Source organism: Salvelinus alpinus, chromosome 5 (assembly GCF_045679555.1).
Source record: "Salvelinus alpinus chromosome 5, SLU_Salpinus.1, whole genome shotgun sequence".
Lineage (NCBI taxonomy): Eukaryota > Metazoa > Chordata > Actinopteri > Salmoniformes > Salmonidae > Salvelinus > Salvelinus alpinus.
The window spans coordinates 58,425,720-58,450,853 of NC_092090.1; the positions used below are offsets into that span (position 1 = coordinate 58,425,720).

The 25,134-nt window shown below is 42.7% G+C and overlaps 1 protein-coding gene across 1 annotated transcript in view; it reads left to right on the forward strand.

The window, feature by feature from the left end:
* The window catches only part of ksr2 (kinase suppressor of ras 2), a 164,247-nt gene that overhangs the window by 13,452 nt on the left and 125,661 nt on the right, over window positions 1-25,134 (forward strand). The window contains exons 3-5 of the mRNA XM_071402511.1: window positions 744-894; window positions 13,734-13,769; window positions 14,154-14,697. Coding sequence (XP_071258612.1) covers window positions 744-894; window positions 13,734-13,769; window positions 14,154-14,697 — 731 coding nt within the window. The remainder of the gene's footprint in view (window positions 1-743; window positions 895-13,733; window positions 13,770-14,153; window positions 14,698-25,134) is intronic.

Consider the following 25,134-nt stretch of genomic DNA (forward strand, 5'->3'; position numbering starts at 1 on the left):
CAAGGTTACGTGTTGTCATAAATGCGACATATCTGTGCAGAACACTTCTATATGGGAAAAATCAAACTGACGCATTAAAATAATTTGAAAGAAATGATGGGGTGCAACATGGTAATGTCAGGAATTTGACACAAATATGTCAGGTATAACAGTAGGCTATAACCACTTGATCAAAAGATTCAAATTGGGATTTCAGCAATGTAATAATCAAGACTTTATTTGACAAAGGAGAAAGATTTGTTGGGGCAAGGAGAGGGACGGAAGCAACACGGTTACAATAGGAATGGAGCCACTCAGTGTCAGTGTGACTAGACCAGGGCCTGTATTTACCAAGTGTCTTATGGTAGGAGTGCTGATGTAGGATAAAGGATTTCCAAGTCCATGTAATGATAAGCATGTAAGAGGCAAACCTGGTCTTATATCAGCGTTCTCTGATACTCTTTGTAAATACGGGCCCAGGAGTGTTAGTAGTCTGCTGGTTTTCGTTTCCCCCCCCCCTTTAAATTAGTGTCTGATTTAGACCTGGGAAACCAGGTATGCTGACTCCCTGTGTGGGAGAAATGTAAACCTGCAGTCGCTATTGCCTGCAATAACTGGAATTTGACTCATAGTACTTGAGTGTTACTCAGGGTGCCAGTCTGTTTCTGCTTTTTTTGCCAGCTCCTTATGGAGTTGTCCATGACAACGGAGTAGGCAAAAGCACAAACAGATCTGGGACCAGGTTACTTGTGTGTGTTCTGTAGGAGATGGATCCGGGCGACGTGACTCTGGTGGGGCTGCTGGAGATGAGTGATGAGCAGGTGTGTGAGGCCATGGAGAGGTTCGGAGCCAACGACGAGGAGTGTGCCCGGCTCAACGCCTCTCTGTCCTGCCTCAGGAAGGCCCACCAGTCAGGTAGGAACCCGACACACACGAAGGGAGGGAGAGAGAGAGGGAGGGAGGGAGGAAAGGCGAGAGGGAGGAAAGGCGAGAGGGAAGAAAGGCAGACAGTGGGGACAAGTCAGGTAGGGCCCTAACACATGCAATCGCTGAGGAAGGGACAGAGAGAGGGAGGGCACTCTGGAATGTAACCGTGACTCTTCTCCAGGTTATTATTGCCTCAGCAAGGCCCACAGCCAGTTCTTGGCAAGCTTTCAGTGAGTGTACTATACAGTAGCCTCATACTACCATCCTGATCTCGCGAGCTTACGTATGTTTCTCTACAAGCTACACGCAAAACATATTTATGTAGCTCGTGAGATCAGGATTGTAGTACTAGGCTATCTATAGTACAGTTCATGAGGAGTTTTCATAATATGGTGAATGTCGCCCCCTGTTGACCAGATTTTGCAGCACATTATAAATTCAGTAGGATGCGGTCTCAGAAATGTGCCTTCAGTGTGGAAACTGTCAAATAAAACATTTAGAAGTGGGTCATTGTTTGATATGGGGATATTATGTGTTTGTTCACAATGAGGGCTGGAGTTTACAATGAATGGTAGGATTGAATCTGTTGATTCTGCTAGTTTATTGTGTTGTGTTAGTGCTGGACTAGGGCAAAATCCTGCAAGGTTCAAATAATACAAGGCTTGATTTGGCAAAAGCCCAGAATGGAACAGAAAGGGAAATATCTAGAAAATATCTTGGAGATAAATGATCGATATTGAGTCATTAATAACTCTTGCCATTATTGTATTAATTAAGCATTAGTCTCTCTGCCCTCATATACTGTAACAACTAGAGCTAGTCAACCCCTTATCTGTGACTGAGTGATATTCTCATAGTAGTCTTGTCTCCTCATTCCTCTCCATGGGTGTATCTCAATTGTTAAAAGGCTCTCCTCGCCTCCTTTTCTTAATCTCCACCGTGGTAAAATAATCAGACAGGTAAAACATTTTGCTTTCACCTGTCCAGTGTTTTCAGATTAGCATAGATGAAGGGTGGATACGAGGAGAGGAGGCTGCTGTAGATCAGTGGTTCCCAACCAGGGTTACTAGGACCCTGGGGGTACTTGGCCTATCCACAAGGGGTACTTGAGAAGATTAATGAGACCATAGGCCCACTGGTAAAATGCACATGAAGGGGTACTTCAGTGGTACTCAGGGCAGAGCAACATTTTGTTGGTGGTACTGTAACTGAGAAAGGTTGGGAACCACTGCTGTAGACTATTGTGATGTACACTCTGAGCACACAGGGCATTTAGTCCAATGCTACTTTGTCCAATAGAGGGCAGCACAGACCACGTGTTTATTTTCTGAACTGAGCAGCATAGTGTTGTAGTGTTGCGGGCTGAACAGAAGGGGGCACTAGACCATCAGGAAACCAGCACTATCACTAGGTTTGATAACAAGGTTTGATAACCTGTCATGTTATGCGTGTGTGTTCCTCCTACACACACATACACACACGCACACACACCTACATGTTTGAATTAATGCCCACCAGATGTGTCTCTCATATGTTTCACTGGGAATACTTTAGGACATGTTGTCAAGCCAAGTTGAGAATAGTTGCATTGTCACTGCAGTGTTCTCCTCATTAAAGCCATAATACACAGTCTGTTTTCTTTTCTCCAAATGAAAAAAAGACTGCAGATCTTGCTTCAGGAAAACCTGTTCACGTACCAAACTGTTGTCAGATAACACAACACCCCGTCGGCCCAAATGCTCATCATCGGCTCACTTCCCTTCTCTCCTTTGATTCTACACACAGCTAACTCCAGTAATAATAATAATAATAATGAATTGGATTTATATAGCACCTTTTTACCAACTGAGGTGCACAAAGTGCTTTACATACTGTAGTAAGGGGGAAACATACCTCATTCACCACTAATGTGTGGCACCCACTTGGGTATTGCACGGCAAACATTTTTTGTTCCAGAACGCTCAGCTAGCATGGTGGAGCGGTAAGGAGTGATATATGCCAATTAGGATTGAGGGTAAGGTTAGGTGGCCATGATGGAATGGGGCCAGGTCACCGGGGTTAACACCCCTACTTTTGTGTGTGTGTGTGTGTGTGTGTGTGTGTGTGTGTGTGTGTGTGTGTGTGTGTGTGTATGTGTATCCAGCCACTATCTCACCCCATTCCAGAGCCTATTCAACACCCACAGGTTACAATGAACCTGCCTACTGCCCTGCGTAGGGTGCCATGGGATTTTTAACGACCACAGAGAGTCAGGGCATCCGTTTAACATCCCATCCGAAAGATGGCACCCTACGCAAGGCAGTAGGCAGGTTCATTGTAACCTGTGGGGAACCTTGAATAGGTTCTGGGCTGGAGTGAGATGGCTGGATACACACACACACACACACACACACACACACACACACACACACACACTGGTCTGGCCTGGTCTGTGTGTCTGTTCCTGAGGCATGATTAGATTGCAGCCGGTAGCTGATTGGCGGCTGAGTTCTGACTTCCTCCACAGGAGCCGGCCAGGCGGTAGGACGCCCATACAGGGTCCAGCTGGGTGTGTGTGTCCTTGTGTTTGTCCTTCTTCTGTGTGTATGTTTTGTGTGTCTGTGTGTCTGTCTGTCTCTCTCTCTCTCTCGCTCTCTGTGTGTGGGTGCATGCGTGTTTGTGCGTCAAGCCTGAAAGATTATCACACATAGGCTAGGTGTATACATGAAATAGATGCAACCCAGCCCAACTCACCCCAGGTATACATTAGATAGCAATGCACAACATGGATAACTAAGACTGTAGCTCTGTGTTATACAGACAGTTCCATTAGAAAATGCTGCTACTACTGCTGTGCTTGTTCTCCAGTCCTCCTGGTTCACAAAGGCAGCACAGGCGCTGGACACACACAGACACACTTGTACGGGCACACACACACACACACACACACACACACACACACACACACACACACACACACACACACACACACACACATACACACACACACGCACGCACACACACACACACACACACTAATGGGCTCTTTTCAAACGAATGGCTGGAGAGAGGTGTGAATGTAATAGCAACACCACACACTGCGCTGCTGCTATAAGGGCCACTCATACTCAGAGCGAAGGGGAGAGAAAGGCCTATTCTATCTCCCAGCCTCAGCCCTTTCTTTAAACCTGAAGGGAAAGAATATAACCACCACTACACCATCACGCTCAGCCACCACTTTTAAATATTACATTTTTAAATTATCTGAGAGGAACGGGGTCCGTTGGGAGGATTCGTCATCGTCCTCTATGGAAGCCTGTCTTTGTAACTCCTACGCAGAACATGAGTACGCAGAATATTCTCTTGCCTCGAATCACATGAAAAAGTAATAATTGTCACATTATTTTGTAATGACTCTTAAGGCCATCGCAGACTTTGTTGGCCAGCACTTCTGTTTTTTTGACAAGACAGTGACTAATAAAGACTTTGCGGTGTACAGGATTTGTAACCTCACTCGGACTCTTCAGCTTGAACTGTCTCCACCCGCACAGCTGAATTGCTATCTTTTTGGTGGCGTAGCTGGTTAAGATGTTTGCAAAGGGATGGTAAACGCCCCACTGGGCACACTACATCCTTTCAATGTGGCTAATTGGGTCATATTTAGTTGAGATGTTGATCAATGAGATTACAACCTATATTCACCCACTGAAAAAGACAGCTAAAAGTTAGATGAATATCCAATGTGTTGGTCTAAAAGCAAAACCAAATTCCATTTGAAAAACAATGTCAGATATTTGGTTTAGTTGTCACCAAAATATCTATTACTGCTCTTTCAACCATTTTAAAAGCACAGCAAAGTTAAAATGTTTAGATATTAGAGATACTTCGAGATACTCTGAATGATCGGCTATGAAAAGCCAACTGACATTTACTCCTGAGGTGCTGACCTGTTGCACCCTCGACAACCACTGTGATTATTATTATTTGACCCTGCTGGTCATCTATGAACATTTGAACATCTTGGCCGTGTTCTGTTATAATCTCCACCCGGCACAACCAGAAGAGGACTGGCCACCCCTCATAGCCTGGTTCCTCTCTAGGTTTCTTCCTAGGTTCTGGCCTTTCTAGGGAGTTTTTCCTAGCCACTGTGCTTCTACACCTGCATTGCTTGCTGTTTGGGGTTTTAGGCTGGGTTTCTGTACAGCACTTTGTTACATCAGCTGAAGTAAGAAGGGATTTATAAATCAATTTGATTGATTGTTCAATGCCATAAGAGATTCTGTGCAGATTATTACAGGAATTGTGACGATCTCTACTGACCTGCGCTTTATATGATTAGATAAGAAGAAATGTAGTTACTGTAACATCAAAATGTGGCCGTGGATGTGTTATTCATTTTAAGGTTGAATGTTACATTAGTTTGTAAGATAGCCTTAACTTTAGGCTATCTACTGTAATCAAAGGTAATATTGAGTTGTGTTTGGTTGACAATGCAACCACATATCAACATTTACATTTATCTTCTGCTTGGATAGTTCCATCTGTGCCACTGACTTAGTCTGGATTCAATTCCAGTTTGTCTACAAATTAATAATTGATAGGTTCGATTCAAGTCTCCATCTCAACCAAAAATCTAAGTTATAGAATATGACTAAATCAAATCAAACTTCAAATGAACTTCATATAAACTTTTCTTCATCTTCTTCATATGTTGATATTTGTTTGCGTTGACAACCAAATATAATTAAATATCCCTAAATATCATTACATTTGAAATCAACCAGAGGTTAAAACCCTATGCATATTGTATTGTCTATTTTTAGTTTAATTCTTAGTTTAATTCCAACAATTGCAGTTGATGACTTTGCAAATGCTATATACAGTTGAAGTCGGAAGTTTACATACACATAGGTTGGAGTCATTAAAACTCGTTTTTCAACCACTCCACAAATTTCTTGCTAACAAACTATAGTTTTGGCAAGTCGGTTAGGACATCTACTTTGTGCATGACACAAGTCATTTTTCCAACAATTGTTTACAGACAGATTATTTCACTTATAATTCACTGTATCACACATTCCAGTGGGTCAGAAGTTTACATACACTAAGTTGACCGTGCCTTTAAACAGCTTGGAAAATTCCTGAAAATTATGTCATGGCGTTAGAAGCTTCTGATATGCTAATTGACATCATTTGAGTCAATTGAAGGTGTACTTGTGGATGTATTTCAAGGCCTACCTTCAAACTCAGTGCATCTTTGCTTGACATCATGGGAAAATCAAAAGAAATCAGCCAATATCTCAGAAAAAGAATTGTAGTCCTCCACAAGTCTGTTTCATCCTTGGGAGCAATTTCCAAACGCTTGAAGGTACCACGTTCATCTGTACAAACAATAGTACGCAAGTATAAACACCATGGGACCACGCAGCCATCATACCGCTCAGGAAGGAGACGCGTTCTGTCTCCTAGAGATGAATGTACTTTGGTGCGAGAAGTGCAAATCAATCCCAGAACAACAGCAAAGGACCTTGTGAAGATGCTGGAGGAAACGGGTACAAAAGTATCTATATCCACAGTAAAACTAGTCCTATATCGACATAACCTGAAAGGCTGCTCAGCAAGGAAAAAGCCACTGCTCCAAACCGCCATAAAAAAGCCAGACTACGGTTTGCAACTGCACATGGGGACAATTTTGGAGAAATGTACTCTGGTCTGATGAAACAAAAATAGAATTGTTTGGCCATAATGACCATTGTTATGTTTGGAGGAAAAAGGGGTAGGCTTGCAAGCTGAAGAACACCATCCCAACCGTGAAGCACAGGGGTGGCAACATCATGTTGTGGGGGTGCTTTTCTGCAGGAGGGACTGGTGCACTTTACAAAATAGATGGCATCATGAGGCAGGAAAATGATGTGGATATATTGAAGCAACATCTCAAGACATCATTCAGGAAGTTAAAGCTTGATCAGAAATGGGTCTTCCAAATGGACAAGGACCCCAAGCATACTTCCAAAGTTGTGGCAGAATGACTTAAAGACAACAAAGTCAAGGTATTGGAGTGGCCATCACAAAGCCCTGATCTCAATCCTATAGAAAATGTGTGTGCAGAACTGAAAAAGCAAGGAGGCCTACAAACCTGACTCAGTTACACCAGCTCTGTCAGGAGGAATGGGACAAAATTCACCCAATTTATTGTGGGAAGCTTGTGGAAGGCTACTCGAAACGTTTGACCCAAGTTAAACAATTTAAATACTAATTGAGTGTATGTAAACTTCTGACCCACTGGGAATGTGATGAAAGAAATAAAAGCTGAAATACATCATTCTCTCTACTATTATTCTGACATTTCACATACAATAAAGTGGTGATCCTAACTGACCTAAGACAGGACATTTTTACTAGGATTAAATGTCAGGAATTGTGAAAAACTGAGTTTAAATGTATTTGGCTAAGGTGTATGTAAACTTCCGACTTCAACTGTAGGCCTAAATATCATAATTGATGTGTGATGAAGTATGGTAACATTTTACTTGCTCCCTTGACTTCGATAGCAAAAGTGAATCTATTTAGTTTTTAAGGGGAGATTTCTCAACAATCATGCTCATTGCTAATAGTTAGTAATAAATATCAAAGCTAAGTAGGGCTGGGCTTGGTTAAAACCTTGGATGGGAGTCTAAAGGGTAGCAGTTGATAGATCAATCCTCCAGTAGGAGATGCTGCCCAGACTGCCTTGTCTTCTTCTGATAGTGTGTATAAAAAAATCTGACATTGTTTTAAAGGTACAAATTCAACATATATATAACATTTGATTACCATGATGACATAATCCTGTGGTTGAAATTTCACCCTCGAAAAACAGCAGTTTACGTTGATGACTTTTTAAAAATCCGACGTATTTTCCATGTAGATTCCACGTCACAATACATTGACAAATTACATTGAAGCAACGTTAATTCCACCATTTTGTGCCCAGTGGGGTTTGTTTGCGAGACAGAGGTCCCGCGTTTCAGTCTCTGTGTGAGCTTGTTAATGGGGAAGATGTATGGTTAAGGAAGTACAGTGATGTCTGTCACAGTTGCATACATAAAAAGGTTTTAAAGGTTCAAATAGAGAAACGTAACGCATAAATGCATAGTAAAAAGTGAGCTAAGTAATACACTTAGAGTAAATGAGAATGTCAGCTATTAAGAACACTTAGAATAGTTTATTACGTTAAAAACAAATGCAAGGTGATTGTTGCTTTCAACAAAGCTCTTGGTTTGTATATCAGCGCACAAGTTGCTTTAGTAATGACTCATATTATTCCAGCTAGGGGCTCGTCAGTTGGTCCTCTGTGTTGCTGCAATATCCACACATTCTATGACCCAGCATGCCCCTCTTCAGGCACCCACGCACGCACGCACGCACGCACGCACGCACGCACGCACGCACGCACGCACGCACGCGCACACGCACACACACACACACACACACACACACACACACACACACACACACACACACACACACTGTAAACCAGACATCCTGCCTTGTCCTTACTAATAGTATTGATCTAGCCCTAACGCTGAGAGCTAAGTTTACATGAGAGAGACAATTCGTGCCCTGAAGTTAGTCTCAGATTCAGTATCTGTCCTCACTCATCTTTTCATCATTAAACGGACTGTCCCCACGCTTGCCATGCCTTAAGACCGGTTCAATTACATTCACCATTAATTGGCTTCAAATGCCATCTTTGAGTATAGAAAAAAAGGAGAGAGGAGAGGAGAGCAGAGGCGTATGGGAGAAGAGACAAGGAGAGGAGATGACAGTACAGGAGAGGAAGAGAGGAGGAGTGAATGGGGAAGGGAAAGGAAGGAGCAGCGAAGAAAAGTGGATAAGAGGAGAGGGAAGCATTATGGTAGAATAGGAGAGAAGGAGAGGGAAGGAGTATGGTAGAAGAGGAGAGGAGGAGAGGGAAGCATTATGGTAGAAGAGGAGAGGAGGAGAGGGAAGCATTATGGTAGAAGAGGAGAGGAGGAGAGGGAAGGAGTATGGTAGAAGAGGAGAGGAGGAGAGGGAAGGAGTATGGTAGAAGAGGAGAGGAGGAGAGGGAAGGAGTATGGTAGAAGAGGAGGGAAGGAGTATGGTAGAAGAGGAGAGGAGGAGAGGGAAGGAGTATGGTAGAAGAGGAGAGGAGGAGAGGGAAGGAGTATGGTAGAAGAGGAGAGGAAAGATGTATGGTAGAAGGGATGAGAGGAGTATGGCAGAAGAGAAGGGGAGAGGAGGAGAGGGAAGGAGTATGGTAGAGGAGAAGAGAATATGGGGAGAGGAGAGCAAGTTTCTTCCAGTTATGAGAGGAGAATGAAGAGCGAGAATAAGAGAGAGAAATTAGGGGATGTTCACAGATGCCAGAAGGTGGAGCAACAACTTTTAGGTTACCTATCATCTGGACAATGATAGATTAGTTAGCCAACATAAAGTGCTGTCTAGCTACTGATGATGCTGTAAGAACCACCGTCGTCCACAGTCATCCCATTCAAAAGACAAATTAAAAAACAATCCTTCCAGGGATTCTTCCCGAGGAGCATATGGCATCCTTTCACAAAGCGTTTATCCCAAATGCCACCCTATTCACTACTTTTGACCAGAGCCCTATGGGCCCTATGTAGGGAATAGGGTGTCATTTGCCATGCAGCCTTATTATGGCAGTTTAATGGACCAGATAGAATCCCAGTGGCCTTTCTCTGCCATTTACCACACAACAGCCAAAGCCTGGTCCTAATTAGTCCAATTTGTATGCTGTTAACCACCTTTTCTCCCACCACTCTCCCCATGTAAAGATCTCCTATTGACAATGGGGATGTATAATGTGTTGGCCATTTACCAAAAATCATTATCTTGGATAATTACTCATACAGTACGTCTCCTCTGACTGGTGTATTGTTGGGCTAAAGTGTTGTGAAGCACTATGGAGATAATTCAGGCTACTGTACTGTATAGGGCCTCTGCTACTGCAAAGTGACAACACAGAGAAAACTGGCTGCACATGCCACTCTACAGACAGATGGAACCAAAGTACTAGAATGAATGGGCTTTGGAACATTTGTGAGCTATAGGCTCATAGGGTGCAACATAACGTAATTGTAAGCTATGGGGGAGTCTGGTTGGGCAATAGGGAGCCCCATAGAGAAGGATTAAATGGGATAAAGAAGAGAATGAACAATATACGTATATATATTTTGTTGTTGTTATTACAAGTGAGATCACATGAACTAACTGCAGTCAAGTTCTGTTACAATTTTGATAAACCATTTGCTAAGACTTATATTGAATTTTATTCCACTGTTCTATCTATCACTGCATAGATTGTCTGAGACTCATCTCTTACCAATCAGAGGATCAAAGCCATTGACTAATTTCCCGAAAATGGCACGTTACCAGAGATACTTTGGAGGAGATGGGTTACTCCATTGGAATCATATTAACAGCCATTTTGTAAGTTGCCCATGCGTCATTAATAGGCCGTGTGGTGCATGCTGGGCGATTCTGGGATAAGGAGAGCACTCCTTCAAGGAGTGAATGGGACTCAATTGGGCGTAAACTCAAAAACCCAACATTAGCATGAATTTCGTGAACAAGTACATTACACATCTTTTCTGAGATGTGAGATAATTAACTTGTTGTAATATAATATAGCTTTGGAATGGTGACATTAGTTACTTTAGAGGAAAATAGGCAGATTTCTCGACTGATAGCCTGACTTTGAGAAGGGATTGTGTGACGATTAGCTTAGCAACTGAATGATGCAGCATGACAACATGAATGCGATTGGTCGACAGTGTGATGGGTGGGGTGTTATATGTTCCTTCATTCATTGCCCAATAGGATTCTTATCTCCTCCAGTCTCGATCTCAGGCTTTACACACTTGTGTTCAGGCTCTGGCCCAACTCATTGGTTTCTGGGATGAATCAGAATAGTTTTTTGAATGTGTTCACATACACACGACGAGGAGATAAATTCCAGACTCATCGTGGAGAAGAAGCGTTAGTGGGCTTGGCGTTTGGCCAGAGCGAAGTGGATGGGTAGCCGAGCAAGGAAAATACTAGTATGGTTAGGAAAATTAAAGAAAAAATAAGCAGTTGAAACAATAACAAAGCGCCTCCCCGCCCCTGTTTCGGTAAAAAGCTGAGGGATGGGGCTGGAGAAATGTAACCACTCTCAAATTCATAGACAGCGCTATGGATGCAAGGACCATGTTTTGAGGCTATAAAGTGTTTGTTTACATTTACTTTGTTTACAAACATGGGAGTAAAACAAGCTTATATTTTGGGTTCTGATGGGGTACGACAGTTAAACAAAGCTCGTGTGGCATTAATAAATGATACTCTTCAAGAATCAGTGGGTACATATCATTAATGGATACATTCAAAAATGGATGTAGCATCTGCAGATTGCCTCTTTAAGTCATTAATGAGGCAATGTTTTTATGTATCTGATTACACTCCATTCTCTCTCTACTGTATAGGCCTTCCCAGAACTGTCACTTCACAGGGTTCTAGCCCTGACAACAGAATGAAAAGACTCCAAGGAAATGGATACTCTAAGACGTGGACTATTCACACTATTCATCAGTTACATGGATGTCTGCAAACAATATTGGATTATGCAGGTCTTGTGTTTAATTCATGGCTGGGCTGTGATTTGATCTGAAGCCTTTGGTAATTTGACTAAAATCCTCCTCAGTATTGCGGGCTTTGTGTGTGTGTGTGTGTGTGTGTGTGTGTGTGCGTGTGTGTGTGTGTGTGTGTGTGTGTGTGTGTGTGTGTGTGTGTGTGTGTGTGTGTGTGTGTGTGTGTGTGTGTGTGTGTGTGTGTGTGTGTGTGTGTGTGTGTGTGTTTCGTCATCATCTATATTTACAGACCTAGTGTCAGTTTACTGGCATTCAAGGGTGAAGAAGGCTCTTTGATGATTTCGAAACATTTCAAGTGAGGAGGTGCCAAACTTTTTAATTTTCGAGTGGCTTGTTTGTCGTACGTTTTTGCTAATGAAGGAGGCTTGATCGTGCGCCCTTCTATTCCTTTCTGAGCAGTTGAGGAGCGCTCCGTCTGGTTCTTTTCCCGTTGCATCCCGGTCTTGTCTGAGGAGTTTGGTGCACTGTGCAGCACACTTTCAGAGTCCCCACAGTGTGTCCTTGCGTGTGTTTGAAGTGCAGGAAGGAGGCTGGTGCCTCTCCAGGAGAGAGTAGAGCACAGAGGTACTCCATTAAACAGGCCGTCTCCCAATACCACCCCAATACCCCTGTATACTGTTTAACCCCGTATACAGTTCTCCTCGATCATTAGAAGTCTCTCTCATCTCAGGGGTTAACTCATGTGGCCTTGCTTATGCATGAAGTTGATTCATATGCAACACCATGAGTAACTATGTGCAAAGTTGTATTATTGTATGTTGAGACTGAGTGCAGCACTGATAGTGATTGTGTGTAGGAGATCCATGCAAGCAGACAGTAGCCTATATGATCAGATCGTAAAACTTTCCATAGTGTTGTTTATCTGAACAACAGATCATTACGTCCACCATAGAACTGCAATGACTAATTCTAATGTCCTGTGCAGTTTGAACTCTGGCCTGGCTGTAAAATACCCCTCTAAAATACAGACTGGACCGCTAGTCGTGAGGGATGTCTTTTAACAACCAACCCGTCTCCCAGTACCAGTCTGTGCCTATGAGTGGAAACATCCCTTAGGACTCCTATAGTCTATGTACACTGAGTGTACAAACATGAGGAACACCTTCCTAATATTGTTTTGCACCCCCTATTGCCCTCAGAACAGCCTCAATTTGTCAGGGCATGGAATCTACAAGGTGTCGAAAGCATTCCACAGGGATGCTGGTCCATGTTGACTCCGCACAGTTGCTGGTCCATGTTGACTTCCCACAATTGTGTCAAGTTGACAGGATGTCCTTTGGGTGGAGGACCATTCTTGATACACACAGGAAACTGTGGAGTGTGAAAAAACATTTCTTGACACACTCAAACCGGTGCACCTGGCACCTACTACCTACCATACCCGTTCAAAGGCTTTAAAATCTTTTGTCTTTCCCATTCACCCTCTGAATGGCACACATACACAATCCATGTGTCAATTGTCTCAAATCCTTCTGTCTCCTCCCATTCATCTACACTGATTGAAGTGGATTTAACAGGTGACATCAATAAGGGATCATAGCTTTCAGCTGGTCAGTCTTTGTCATGGAAAGAGCAGGTGTTCCTAATGTTTTGTACACGCAGTATATACTGTACTCTACTATGCCGGGGGCACTGTTTGTCTCTCGCTGTGCGTGGTTGGAGTGTTGTGCGTGGTGTCTGTGTGTGTATACTGTACTGTCCTGAGGAGTGTCTCAGTCAGACGCAGAGGGAACATGTACATTCGTGCTAAGGATAAACTTTGATCCCTGACCTAAGACGAGAGGCCCTAAGAAGACGCTTAGTCGCTCACTCTTGTTACTTCAGCCCTCTCCCTCTCTCTCTCCTCTCCCAATGTGTCTCCCTCTACTCCACATCTCTCTATCCCTCTCCTTGTTCCTCCAGAAGTCTCTGGTGGGCTTGTCTTAAAACATCACAGGGAAGAAATACTCCGAAGGAATACTTTTTTTCCTTCAATACCTTCGGGAGAATGCATAGCCATTAGTGTTGTTGAGCTAATTCGGATGGATACTGCGTTCACATCAGAGTTGAGTTTTAGAGACTGTGATTAGTACAATGGCTGGGTCTCTGATGGACAGAAAGAGAGAGGAAACAAACAATATTTTCGCCATCTTTTTATCGAATCAATTAAACGTTTGTTTCCTTCTCTTTTCTTTCAAGAACAACTCGAGGATGACTCATTGCCCAATAACGGAGGTGAATATTTCCATTTAAGCTGAAAATATAATTTCTCTCTTCTCTGCTCTCCCAAACCAAACTCCTCTGTCTCACTTATTCAACATGAACCTCAACTCCAGCTTCTCATCTAATGTTTAGGGATCAAGGTGGCTGTGGTTAATCAAGCATCACTCTCCTCTACTCCTCTCCTATCTGAGCCCATGCTACAGTACATCTGCTATTTATGTTAGATCCATGCTCTCTCGCTTTTTTGCTCTATCATCACGCCATTTCTTTCTAATCAAATTTGAGTTTTTAATTATCCTTAAATGACTTGTATAAATGTAAATAATTAAGCAGAGTCAAGGTATCAGGTAATTGTTTGTGGTTAAATGTTATCTGTAACATGTTCCTCCTCCACAGCAGGCAGCCATGCCAAGCAGGACTGGTCCATCCAGTGGCCCACCTCCGAGTCTGGCAAGGAGAACACTCCCTTCCCCTCTCCAGAACCCAGCCAGTGGGTCCGCTTCCAGCTCTCCCAAAGCCCCATGGTCCAGGCAAAGTACAACCAGCAGCACCACAGCCAGTGCCACAGCCCCCAGTCATTGCTACCCTATCCGTATGGCCCCTATGTCCAGCCAGACCGCCTCACCGTGGACAGCCACCTGGGACTGGGGGCCTTCCCCCCCATGGACATGGGTCATCGATCCCTGCCACCCTCGCCCCGTCAGAGGCACTTTGCCCACACCCCTCCCCGGACTCCACTGGTGGTGAACACCATGACCCCCCCGGGCACTCCCCCCATGAGGCGCAGAAACAAGGTGAAGGCCCCCGGGACGCCCCCACCCCCCAGCCGAAAGCTCATCCACCTGCTGCCGGGCTTCACGGCGCTGCACCGCTCCAAGTCACACGAGTTCCAGCAGGGCAACCGCATAGGCCTGGAGGCAGCTGATACACAGACACTCAAGTGAGTCTTTTTTTATTTTTTATTTTTTTACATCTGGATCCTTTAGGTTAGAAAACTATTTTGCAAGGCACCACACAGGGTGACCTGCCCACATGATACAACAGCCATTTTGAGTAAATTGTCAGTAATGGCAACTATTGTGATAAAGTGTTTGACTTTTGTGGGGCTATTAGTCGACTACAATAACAACAATTGTGCTTTTGGTTGTGATTTTAGAGCAGTTTGTTTGTTGTACCAACAAGTTTGATTCTGCTGGGGGACAAGGGTTTCAATTAGTTTATGGATAAAGAGAGAGAGCTTGCAGTCAGTACAATAAAACTAAAGCATGGGCCTTTGAGTGGCATAGTGGTCTAAGGCACTGCATCGCAGTTGCTAGCTATGCCACTAGAGATCCTGGTTCGAGTCCAGGCTCTGTCGCAGCTGGCTACGACCGGGAGACCAATGGGGCAGCACACAACTGGCCCAGCGTCGTCCAGGTGAGGGAAGGGTTTGACCGGCAGGGATGTCCTTGTCCCATCGCGCTCTAGCGACTCCTGTGGCGTGCCGGGACATTGGTGTGGCTGGCTTCCGGGTTAGGCGGGCATTGTGTCAAGAAGCAGTGCGGCTTGGTTGGGTTGTGCTTCAGAGGACGCGTGGCTCTCGACCTTCGCCTCTCCCAAGTCCTTACGGGAGTTGCAGCGATGAGACAAGACTGTAAATACCAATTGGATACCATGAAAAAGGGGTCAAAGTTACAAAAATGTTTTATATAATATATATATGTTTTTATAATAAAACATGTACAATTATAAGTAGTGGAGTTTAACTTGCTTCAAGAGGTGGTCCACTTGAGGCACACTTTAAACTTTCAGAATCTGATTTCTAGCCCTCTGACACAGCAAGTATTTAAACAATAGTAAGATTAAGTTTTATTTAAGACAGAGGCCACTCCCAGGAAAACAACTCAATCTTGCATTTACTGTCGAACTGTTTTAATAAATTAAGAATAATATTAAGATAGACTTCTATATAAAAGAGAGGAAGAGGGCACTCATAGGAAATATTGTATTGTCTCTAACTGCATTTAATAAAACACTTAGACAATAAATGCAAGATGGAGCTCCTTTCTGCTTCTCTCTCTCTCTCTCTCTCTCTCTCTCTCTCTCTCACTCACAGTACTTTATTTACTCCTCTATCTTCCTGCCCGAGGCCCAATCAGCTTAATTCGTTCAGTTTAATTCACGTCCACCAGCGCCCGTAGAAAAACAATGGCCTGTCAACAGAACAGAGATAACAGAGAGCTTGGCTGGGAGCAAAGCGCTGAGTTCCTGACCAAACCGACCGTGCGTCTGGTCTGGTGCAATGCTGATCAGATCAGCTTGTATCCTCTACTAACGGGCCAGGCCAGAGAGGATCCACCAGAGTACCTAGCGTAATCAAGAACCATCAGCAGTCAGGAAAGTGCCCCTCAGGAGAGTAACAGTCATTTTTATAATACAATTATGACAGTGGCCCATCGTTGCCTACTTGGTGAGTTAATATTTGGAGGTTATATTCCTTCTTTATGACCGCCATCTGGGTTGTGTTCTGCCCCAGTTTGTGTGTGTTTGTTTGTGTTTGTGCACGTACTTGTCTTTCCTGTGAGGTAGTGTATAAGCAGGGCAGTGAATAGGGACTCACACAGCATTAGAGAATTGATTACCGGTCCCTAAGCACTGATAGACTGCAGGCTCAGAGTTAAGCTCTCTAATCAATGACTGTACTGGACTATGCCTGGAAACACTAGGATTCATCTGGACCAGACCTGGGTTCAAATACTATTGAAGGTATTTCAATTACTTTCAAAGACATTTGGAAGTAAGTCTTTTTGATATATTTTTTATTTGAAAAGACAAGTAGTTGAATATTCGGAATGTATTTGGAAATACACTTGGAAAGTATTTGAAAATACTCAAATATACTGAATAAAATACACACCTATGCATTTAACCCAGGTATTTGAAAATAGTATTTAAAAGTAGCATTTAAAAATACTTTCAAGTAGAAGGCTATTTATAGGAAATTATTTGAAAATAGTTGATTCCAGCCACATTATTAGGAAATACTCAAATATACACTACCGTTCACAAGTTTGGGGTCACTTAGAAATGTCCTTGTTTTTGAAAGAAAAGCTTTTTAAACTTTAGAACGGTAGTGTATGTACATAACTAAAAAAATAACTCAATTACCTCGTACCCCTGCATATCGACTCGGTCCTGGTACTCCCTGTATATAGGCATGTTATTTTTACTTGTTATTCTTATTTGTTATTCACTGTGTGTTTATTCCTCCTGTCACTATTTCACTTTTTTAAAATCTTTAACTCTGCATTGTTGGAAAAGGACACGTAAAAGTAAGCATTTCACCTGTTGTTTACGAAGCATGTGACAAATACAATTTGATTTGATTTAATAACAAATTCTCAAATACACAAGTATTTGAACCCAGGTCTGATCTGGACAGAGTGGGGAGTAGCATAGTGCAGTGTTTCACTAACCTCTCCTCAGGTTCCCCCAGCCAGTTATACTGTTCCAATCTATTCCTGAACTAGCACACCTGATTGAACTAGTGGACTAATCAGCCAGCCCTTGGTTTATTGAAGGCAAAGGAAACACTGGCTTAGTGCTTGCTGTCCCTCTGCTTGCATTATACATGGCACCCAGGATAAGTAGAAGTCTACATTTGGTTCAAATAGCTCAGTTGTTTCTTCTAATCTGATTTCATTTTTTATTCTACCTTTATTTTTCAGTCTCTCCTTAGAATAGTAGGGGCAAACCTTGGGCAGGTACAAAGTAAATATGGCCTCTTGTTCTTCAGTGGGTTATACACTGAGTACACAAAACATTAGGAACACCTGCTCTTTCCATGACATAGGCTGACCAGGTGAATCCAGGTGAAAGCTATGATCTCTTATTGATGTCACCTGTTAAATCCACTTCAATCAGTGTAGATGAAGGAGATGAGACAGGTTAAAGAATGATTTTTAAGCCTTGATCAACTGAGAAATGGATTCAGAAGGTAAATGGGCAAGACAAAATATTTAAGTGCCTTTGAACAGGGTATGGTAGTAGGTGTCAGGTGCACCGGTTTGAGTGTGTCAAGCTGCTGGGTTTTTCACGCTCAACAGTTTCCCTTGTGTATCAAGAATGGTCCACCACCCAAAGGACATCTAGCCAACTTGACACAACTATGGGAAGCATTGGAGTCAACATGGGCCAGCATCCCTGTGGAACGCTTTTGACACCTTGTAGAGTCCATGCCCAACGAATTGAGGCTGTTCTGAGGGCTAAAGGCGTGCAACTCGATATTAGGAAGGTGTTCCCAATCGTTTGTACACTCAGTGTAGTTGCTGCTGTCATTATCAGAGAATTTGAAAGTCTTGAAAGTCTCTGAAAGTGTTCTATTGAAAAAGTTGTGTTACTAGCTAGCTACCTTTGGATCCCACGACACAATTGGCATCAGTTGCTGAGACCGCTGCTATCTGCCCAGGGATCCTGCCAACCAAGGGTCTGATGAGCTGCTTGGCTTAGAAGCTAGCCTAGCTGCCACTGTTAGCAGCCAATCAAGCTAGCAGGGTTTCCTTGAGGGCTTGAACGCAACCCGTGACACGTTTAGCCCTTGTGGCTGCGACCACGACTTGTCCCGGGCTTGAGACTGTCTAGATCCCTGCTGTTTGTTGCTGTTTACATCTTCCCTGAGACCTGCCCTATCTAGAACTGTGAGGAGTAACAACATAGCCTACGTTGCTACTATGACAAAGACCAAAGCCAGTGGAAGTAACGTTGAAGACATTGGTGTCTCTCTATCACAGGTGAAGGATCTTTTACCAGAACAAATATACAGTACCAGTCAAAAGTTTGGACACAACTACTCATTCAAGGGGTTTTCTTTATTTTTTTAAACTATTTTCTACATTGTAGAATAATAGTGAAGACATCAAAACTATGAAATAACACGTATGGAATCATGCAGTAACCAAAAAAGTGTTAAACAAATCAAAGCTGTCATCAAGGCAAAGGGTGGCTAATTTGAAGAGTCTAAAATATCAAATATATTTTGATTTGTTTAACACTTTTTTGGTTACTACATTATTCTATATGCTTTATTTCATAGTGTGGATGTCTTCAATATTATTCTACAATGTAGAATAAAGTAAAAATAAAGGGAAACCGTTGAATGAGTAGGTGTGTCCAAACTTTTGACTTGTAGTGTATATTCTACAAGCAGTTGTTACATTGACAAGAAAATAGCTTCAAGTGTTGTGTCCAAATACTGGTGGAGTCACCTAATAAAATACCTGACCATAGAGGTCCAGGACCTGAAGAACAGTTTGCTCTTCTCTCAGGGTCAGCTCGATGAGTTTAAACAGGAAAATGGCAAGGTGACAGCAATCTGTAAGTCATTGAGAAAGGACATCAGTTCTGAATGTGATTCCATGATAACAATGATGGAGAAACCTGATTATCTAAAGGGGCAATCAAGGTGGAACAACATTGTTGTGGACGGAATTGCAGAATCTCCACATGAGACCTGAGGACAAAGTGAGGGAAATTATCTCGGAGATACTAAAGATGGACCACAGGAAGATTGAAGTGGAGCACGCCCACAGGATTGGAAAACCCACCACTGGCCCAGGTGACAGGCACGACAGTGGTCAAGTTCCTCAGGTTCAAGGACAAGGTATCTGTTCTGGAAAGAACCAAGAACTTGAGAGGATTGTACATCTTCCTCAACGAGGATTATCCTGAAGCTGTGCGTAAGAAGAGAAAATAACTTATTCCGGCCATGAAAGCTGCCAGAACGTGTGGGGACATTCGCTATGACAGGCTCATTGTCCACCCTTCCTCCCAAAAGTCTGGAAGGGATGAGAGAGCCAAGCCTATGGGTTCTTAGTGTGACGACCCTCCCACTCTGTCTACCGTTTTCTCTCTCTCTGCTCTTGTTTCCTTATTAGGATGCCGGTGGGCGGAGTTGGGAGGGTCGTCAGCTACATGGGAAACACCTGGGCCCACTCTCCCAGGATAAATACACCACTTCCCCATTCATGGAGGAGACTCTCTCCATGCAGACACCTTGATAGATTCGGTTATGTTTCATGGTGCTTTTTGGTTGTTTGTTTTAGCATCTTTCAACACCCTGCATTATCACATTCATGCATGCAAAACATTCACTTACACTACTGATTACTGATTACACACACCATTGTATATTATACCTAGTTTCGTTATTTAATAAATATATTTTGTTACTCCTTATCTCCACGTGGTCTCCCTTTTGTTACGGGCTCTGAGCCGGTTCGTGGGAAACCGGCTCAGAGCCCGTAACAAAAGGGAGACCACGTGGAGATAAGGAGTAACAAAATATATTTATTAAATAAAGAAACTAGGTATAATATACAATGGTGTGTGTAATCAGTAATCAGTAGTGTAAGTGAATGTTTTGCATGCATGAATGTGATAATGCAGGGTGTTGAAAGATGCTAACACAAACAACCAAAAAGCACCATGAAACATAACCGAATCTATCAAGGTGTCTGCATGGAGAGAGTCTCCTCCATGAATGGGGAAGTGGTGTATTTATCCTGGGAGACACCGGGCCCAGGTGTTTCCCATGTAGCTGACGACCCTCCCAACTCCGCCCATCGACATCCTAATAAGGAAACAAGAACAAAGAGAGAATACGGCAGACAGAGTGGGAGGGTCGTCACATTCCCCCCCATAAAACCGGGGACCAACAAGGACCCCGGAACAACGTACCAGCCTCTGCGTCCCAAATTGACACAGCCTCTGCGTCCCAAATTGACACAGCCTCTGCGTCCCAAATTGACACAGCCTCTGCGTCCCAAATTGACACAGCCTCTGCGTCCCAAATTGACACAGCCTCTGCGTCCCAAATTGACACAGCCTCTGCGTCCCAAATTGATGAGGGGTTACGTGTGCACACTTCCAATTTGCCCCAGCCAACCTCCTCCTCCCCAGACCTCAGCAACCTTTGCGCACGGGAAGCAATATTTAAGAGGAAAGAAGACTCCCCAGACCTCAGCAACCTTAGTGCATAGGAAGCAACATTTAAGAGGAAATAAGACTCCCCAGACCTCAGCAACCTTAGTGCATAGGAAGCAACATTTAAGAGGAAATAAGACTCCCCAGACCTCAGCAACCTTAGTGCATAGGAAGCAACATTTAAGAGGAAAGAAGAACACAAGACCAGGAGGGAACAGACAGGAAAGGCAGAACCAGACAATACAACGATTCAAGAACAGGGCGCACGAGACCACATCAGCTACAACCTCCAACGAAAAGAACATCAAGGTCCTTAATGTTTAACAACTCCCAACGATTCACAGTCACTTCCCAACGATTCAGTCCAACCCACCTCAATCCACCCTACAATATATAATCGTCAGGACCAGGCACATCTTCCTCCTCATGCACAGATCTAGCATGATAAGAACCCAAGGAAACAACGGTATCAGCCAAAAGAACAGGTTTACCGTCCTCTGTAGACTCCCACTGTTTAGTCTCAGAAGAACGTGCATAATAGGGTTTTAACAAATTACATGGCACAGCTGGTGTGCTTTCCTCCGTTCTGGAGTGGCAACTAGGTAGTTCAACCCCACAGCACACACACACACCTACACACATCAACTCTTGCTTTGTTTGTTCTTTTCCCTAAGATATCTATCTCTGAGAAGCTAGCCAGAAAAGGGCTGAAAATAGCCCATATTAATATATGTAGCCTTGGAAATAAGGTTCATGAAATCAATAACTTGTTAACATCAGATAACATTTTAATATCTTAGCCATTTCTGAGACTCACTTAGAAAATTCCTTTGATGATACAGCAGTAGCAATACAAGGATATAACATCTATAGAAGAGACAGGAATTCTCATGGTGGAGGAATTCTTGCTATGTACTGCGCATTCGGAAAGTATTCAGACCCCTTGACTTTTTCCACATTTTGTTATGTTACATGCAGTCTAAAAAAAAACATAAATCTACAGTACACACAATACCCCATAATGACAAAGCAAAAACAGTTTTTAGACAGTTTTGCAAATTTGTTAAAAAAAAAAATGGATGTATCACATTTACATAAGTATTCAGACCCTTTACTCAGTACTTTGTTGAAGCACCTTTGGCAGTGATTACAGCCTTGAGTCTTTTTGGGTATGACGCTACATGCTTGGCACACCTGTATTTGGGGGGTTTCTAACATTCCTCTCTGCAGATCCTCTCAAGCTCTGTCAGGTTGGATGGAGAGCGTTGCTGCACAGCTATTTTCCGGTCTCTCCAGAGATGTTCGATCGGGTTCATGTGCGGGCTCTGGCTGGGCCCCTCAAGGACATTCAGAGACTTTTCCCGAAGCCACTCCTGCTCTGTATTGTCTGTGTCTGAGGTCCTGAGTGCTCCATACCAGGTTTTCATCAAGGATCTCTCTGGACTTTGCTCCATTCAACTTTGCCTCGATCCTGACAAGTCTCCCAGTCCATGCCGCTGAAAAAAATCCCCACAGCATGATGCTGCCAGGTTTCCTCCAGACGTGACGCTTGGCATTCAGGCCAAAGAGTTCGATCTTGGTTTCATCAGACCAGAGAATTTAGTTGGGTCTGAGAGTCCTTTAGGTGCCTTTTGGCAAACTCCAAGCAGGCTATCATGTGCCTTTTACTGAAGAGTGGCTGATTGGTGGAGTGCTGCAGAGATGGTTGTCCTTCTAGAAAGTTCTCCCATCTCCACAGAGGATCTCTAGAGATCTGTCAGAGTGACCATCGGGTTCTTCATCACCGCCCTTCTCCCCCGATTGCTCAGTTTAGCCGGGCAGCCAGCTCTAGGAAGAGCTTGGTGGTTGGTAACTTCTTCCATTTAAGAATGATGGAGGTCACTGTGTTCTTGGTGACCTTCAATACTGCAGATATTTTTTGGTACCCTTCCCCAGATCTGTGCCTCAACACAATCCTGTCTCAGAGCTCTACGGATAATTCCTTCGACGTCATGGCTTGGTTTTTGCTCTGACATGCACTGTCAACTGTGGGACCTTTATATAGACAGGTGTGTGCCTTACCAAATCATGTCCAATCAATTGAATTTACCACAGGTGGACTCCAATTAAGTTGTAGAAACATCTCAAGGGTGATCAATGGAAACAGGATGCACCTGAGCTCAATTTCGAGTCCTATAGCAAAGGGTCTGAATTCTTACGTAAATAAGGTATTTCTGTTTATTATTTTGAATTAATTAGCAAACATTTCTAAAAGCCTGTTTTCGCTTTGTCATTATGGGGTATTGTGTGTAGATTGCTGAGGATTTATTTGTATTTAATACATTTTAGAATAAGTCCAACGTAAGAAAATTTGGAAAACAATTGCTACAATTTCTAAAAAACGTTTTTTTGCTTTGTCATTATGGAGTATTGTGTGTAGATTGCTGATGAATTTGATTTCTTCCACATTTTGTTAACATAAAGACTTATTCTAAAATGAAACAAATACAATAATATTCATGTGCTTAATAGTGTATGTGATGTAAACAGAGAGGTCTACTTTCTTGGGGACCTGAATATTGATGGATTTTCATCAAGCTGTCCGCACAAGAGGAAGCTTCTCAGTGTAACCCATTGGATGCAGTGATCACAATATAGTGGCTATATCCTGGAAAGCCAAAGTTCCAAAAGATGGAATACAAATGATTTTTGCTGTGACTCTTATGTGGATGAAGTTAAAATATTTGTTGGTCTGATGTGATTAATGAGGAGTATACAGAAGCTGCACGTGATGAATTTATGAAATTGCTTCTTCCAATTATTGATAAACATGCACCTGTTAAGAAACTGACTGTTAGAATTATTAAGGCTCCGTGGATTGATGAGGAAATGAAAACTGTATGGTTGAAAGAGATGGGGCAAAAGGAATGGCTAATTAGTCTGGCTTCACATCTGACTGGCTGACTTACTGCAAATTGAGAAATGATGTGACTAAACTCAATAAAAAGGAGAAACTGTATTATTAAGCCAAGATCAATTATATAAAAACTTTTGAGTACTTTAAATAAATGGGCAGAAAGACAAATTCCAATCCATCTTTCATCGAATCAGATGGCTTATTTATCACAAAACCATTTGATGTTGGCAATTATTCTGATGATTAATGATTCATTGGAAAAATGGCCAAACTTAGGCAGGAAATGCCAACAACGAATATTGAGCCATTGTATTCATGGATTAAAAAATAAATAATGAAAGAAAAGCAATGTACGTAAAATTTTTGTAAAGTTAGTGTGGGAGAGGTTTTAAAAATGATTGTTATTGATCAATAATGACAAACCTCCTGGCGTTGTCAACTTAGATTAAATGCTACTGAGGATGGTAGCTGACTCTATGGCCACTCGTATCCGTCATATCTTTAATCTGAGTCGACAGCGGTGGTCACCAATGATCACTTCGCAGTAATAAAGCAAGCCGAGATCTACCGCTCAGATCTTTATGAAAACATGACTTACATTTTTTTTTTTTTTTTTTTTTTTTACATTACCCTAATATAAACAGTTCTGTAAGAATGACGTTTGTGAAGTAGGCAGGCCTAATACATTATCACAGCATATTGGCTATATGCCTGGCCTGTCAGTATTGTTCTTCTCAGACCATATTATATTTCAAAACTCAAGCTTCGATAACAAATAGATCAGTTCAGGGCCTGAGACTAACCATTTGATCCAACAGCCTGTCAGATTTTTACCAGCCCAAAAATGTTTGCACCATGATTATAACAACAACCAAAAAATGGATGAGCATGCTTTGTAATGTTTCTAAAACAATACATGTATTACTGGTAAGAAGTGAAGCTACAGTTGAAGTCGGAAGTTTACATACACCTTAGCCAAATACATTTAAACTCAGTTTTTCACAATTCCTGACATTTAATCCCAGTAAGAATTCCCTGTCTTAGGCCAATTAGGATCACCACTTTATTTTAAGAATGTGAAATGTCAGAATAATAGTAGAGAGAATGATTTATTTCAGCTTTTATTTCTTTCATCACATTCCCAGTGGGTCAGAAGTTTACATAACTCAATTAGCATTTGGTAGCATTGCCTTTAAATTGTTTAATTTGGGTCAAACTTTTCAGGTAGCCTTCCACAAGCTTCCCACAATAAGTTGGTTGAATTTTGGTCGATTCCTCCTGACAGAGCTGGTGTAACTGAGTCAGGTTTGTAGGCCTCCTTGCTCGCACACACTTTTTCAGTTCTGCCCACAAATTTTCTATAGGATTAAGGTCAGGGCTTTGGGATGGCCATTCCAATACCTTGACTTTGTTGTCCTTAAGCCAGTTTACCACAACTTTGGAAGTATGCTTGGGGTCATTGTCCATTTGGAAGACCCATTTCTGATCAAGCTTTAACTTCCTGACTGATGTCTTAAGATG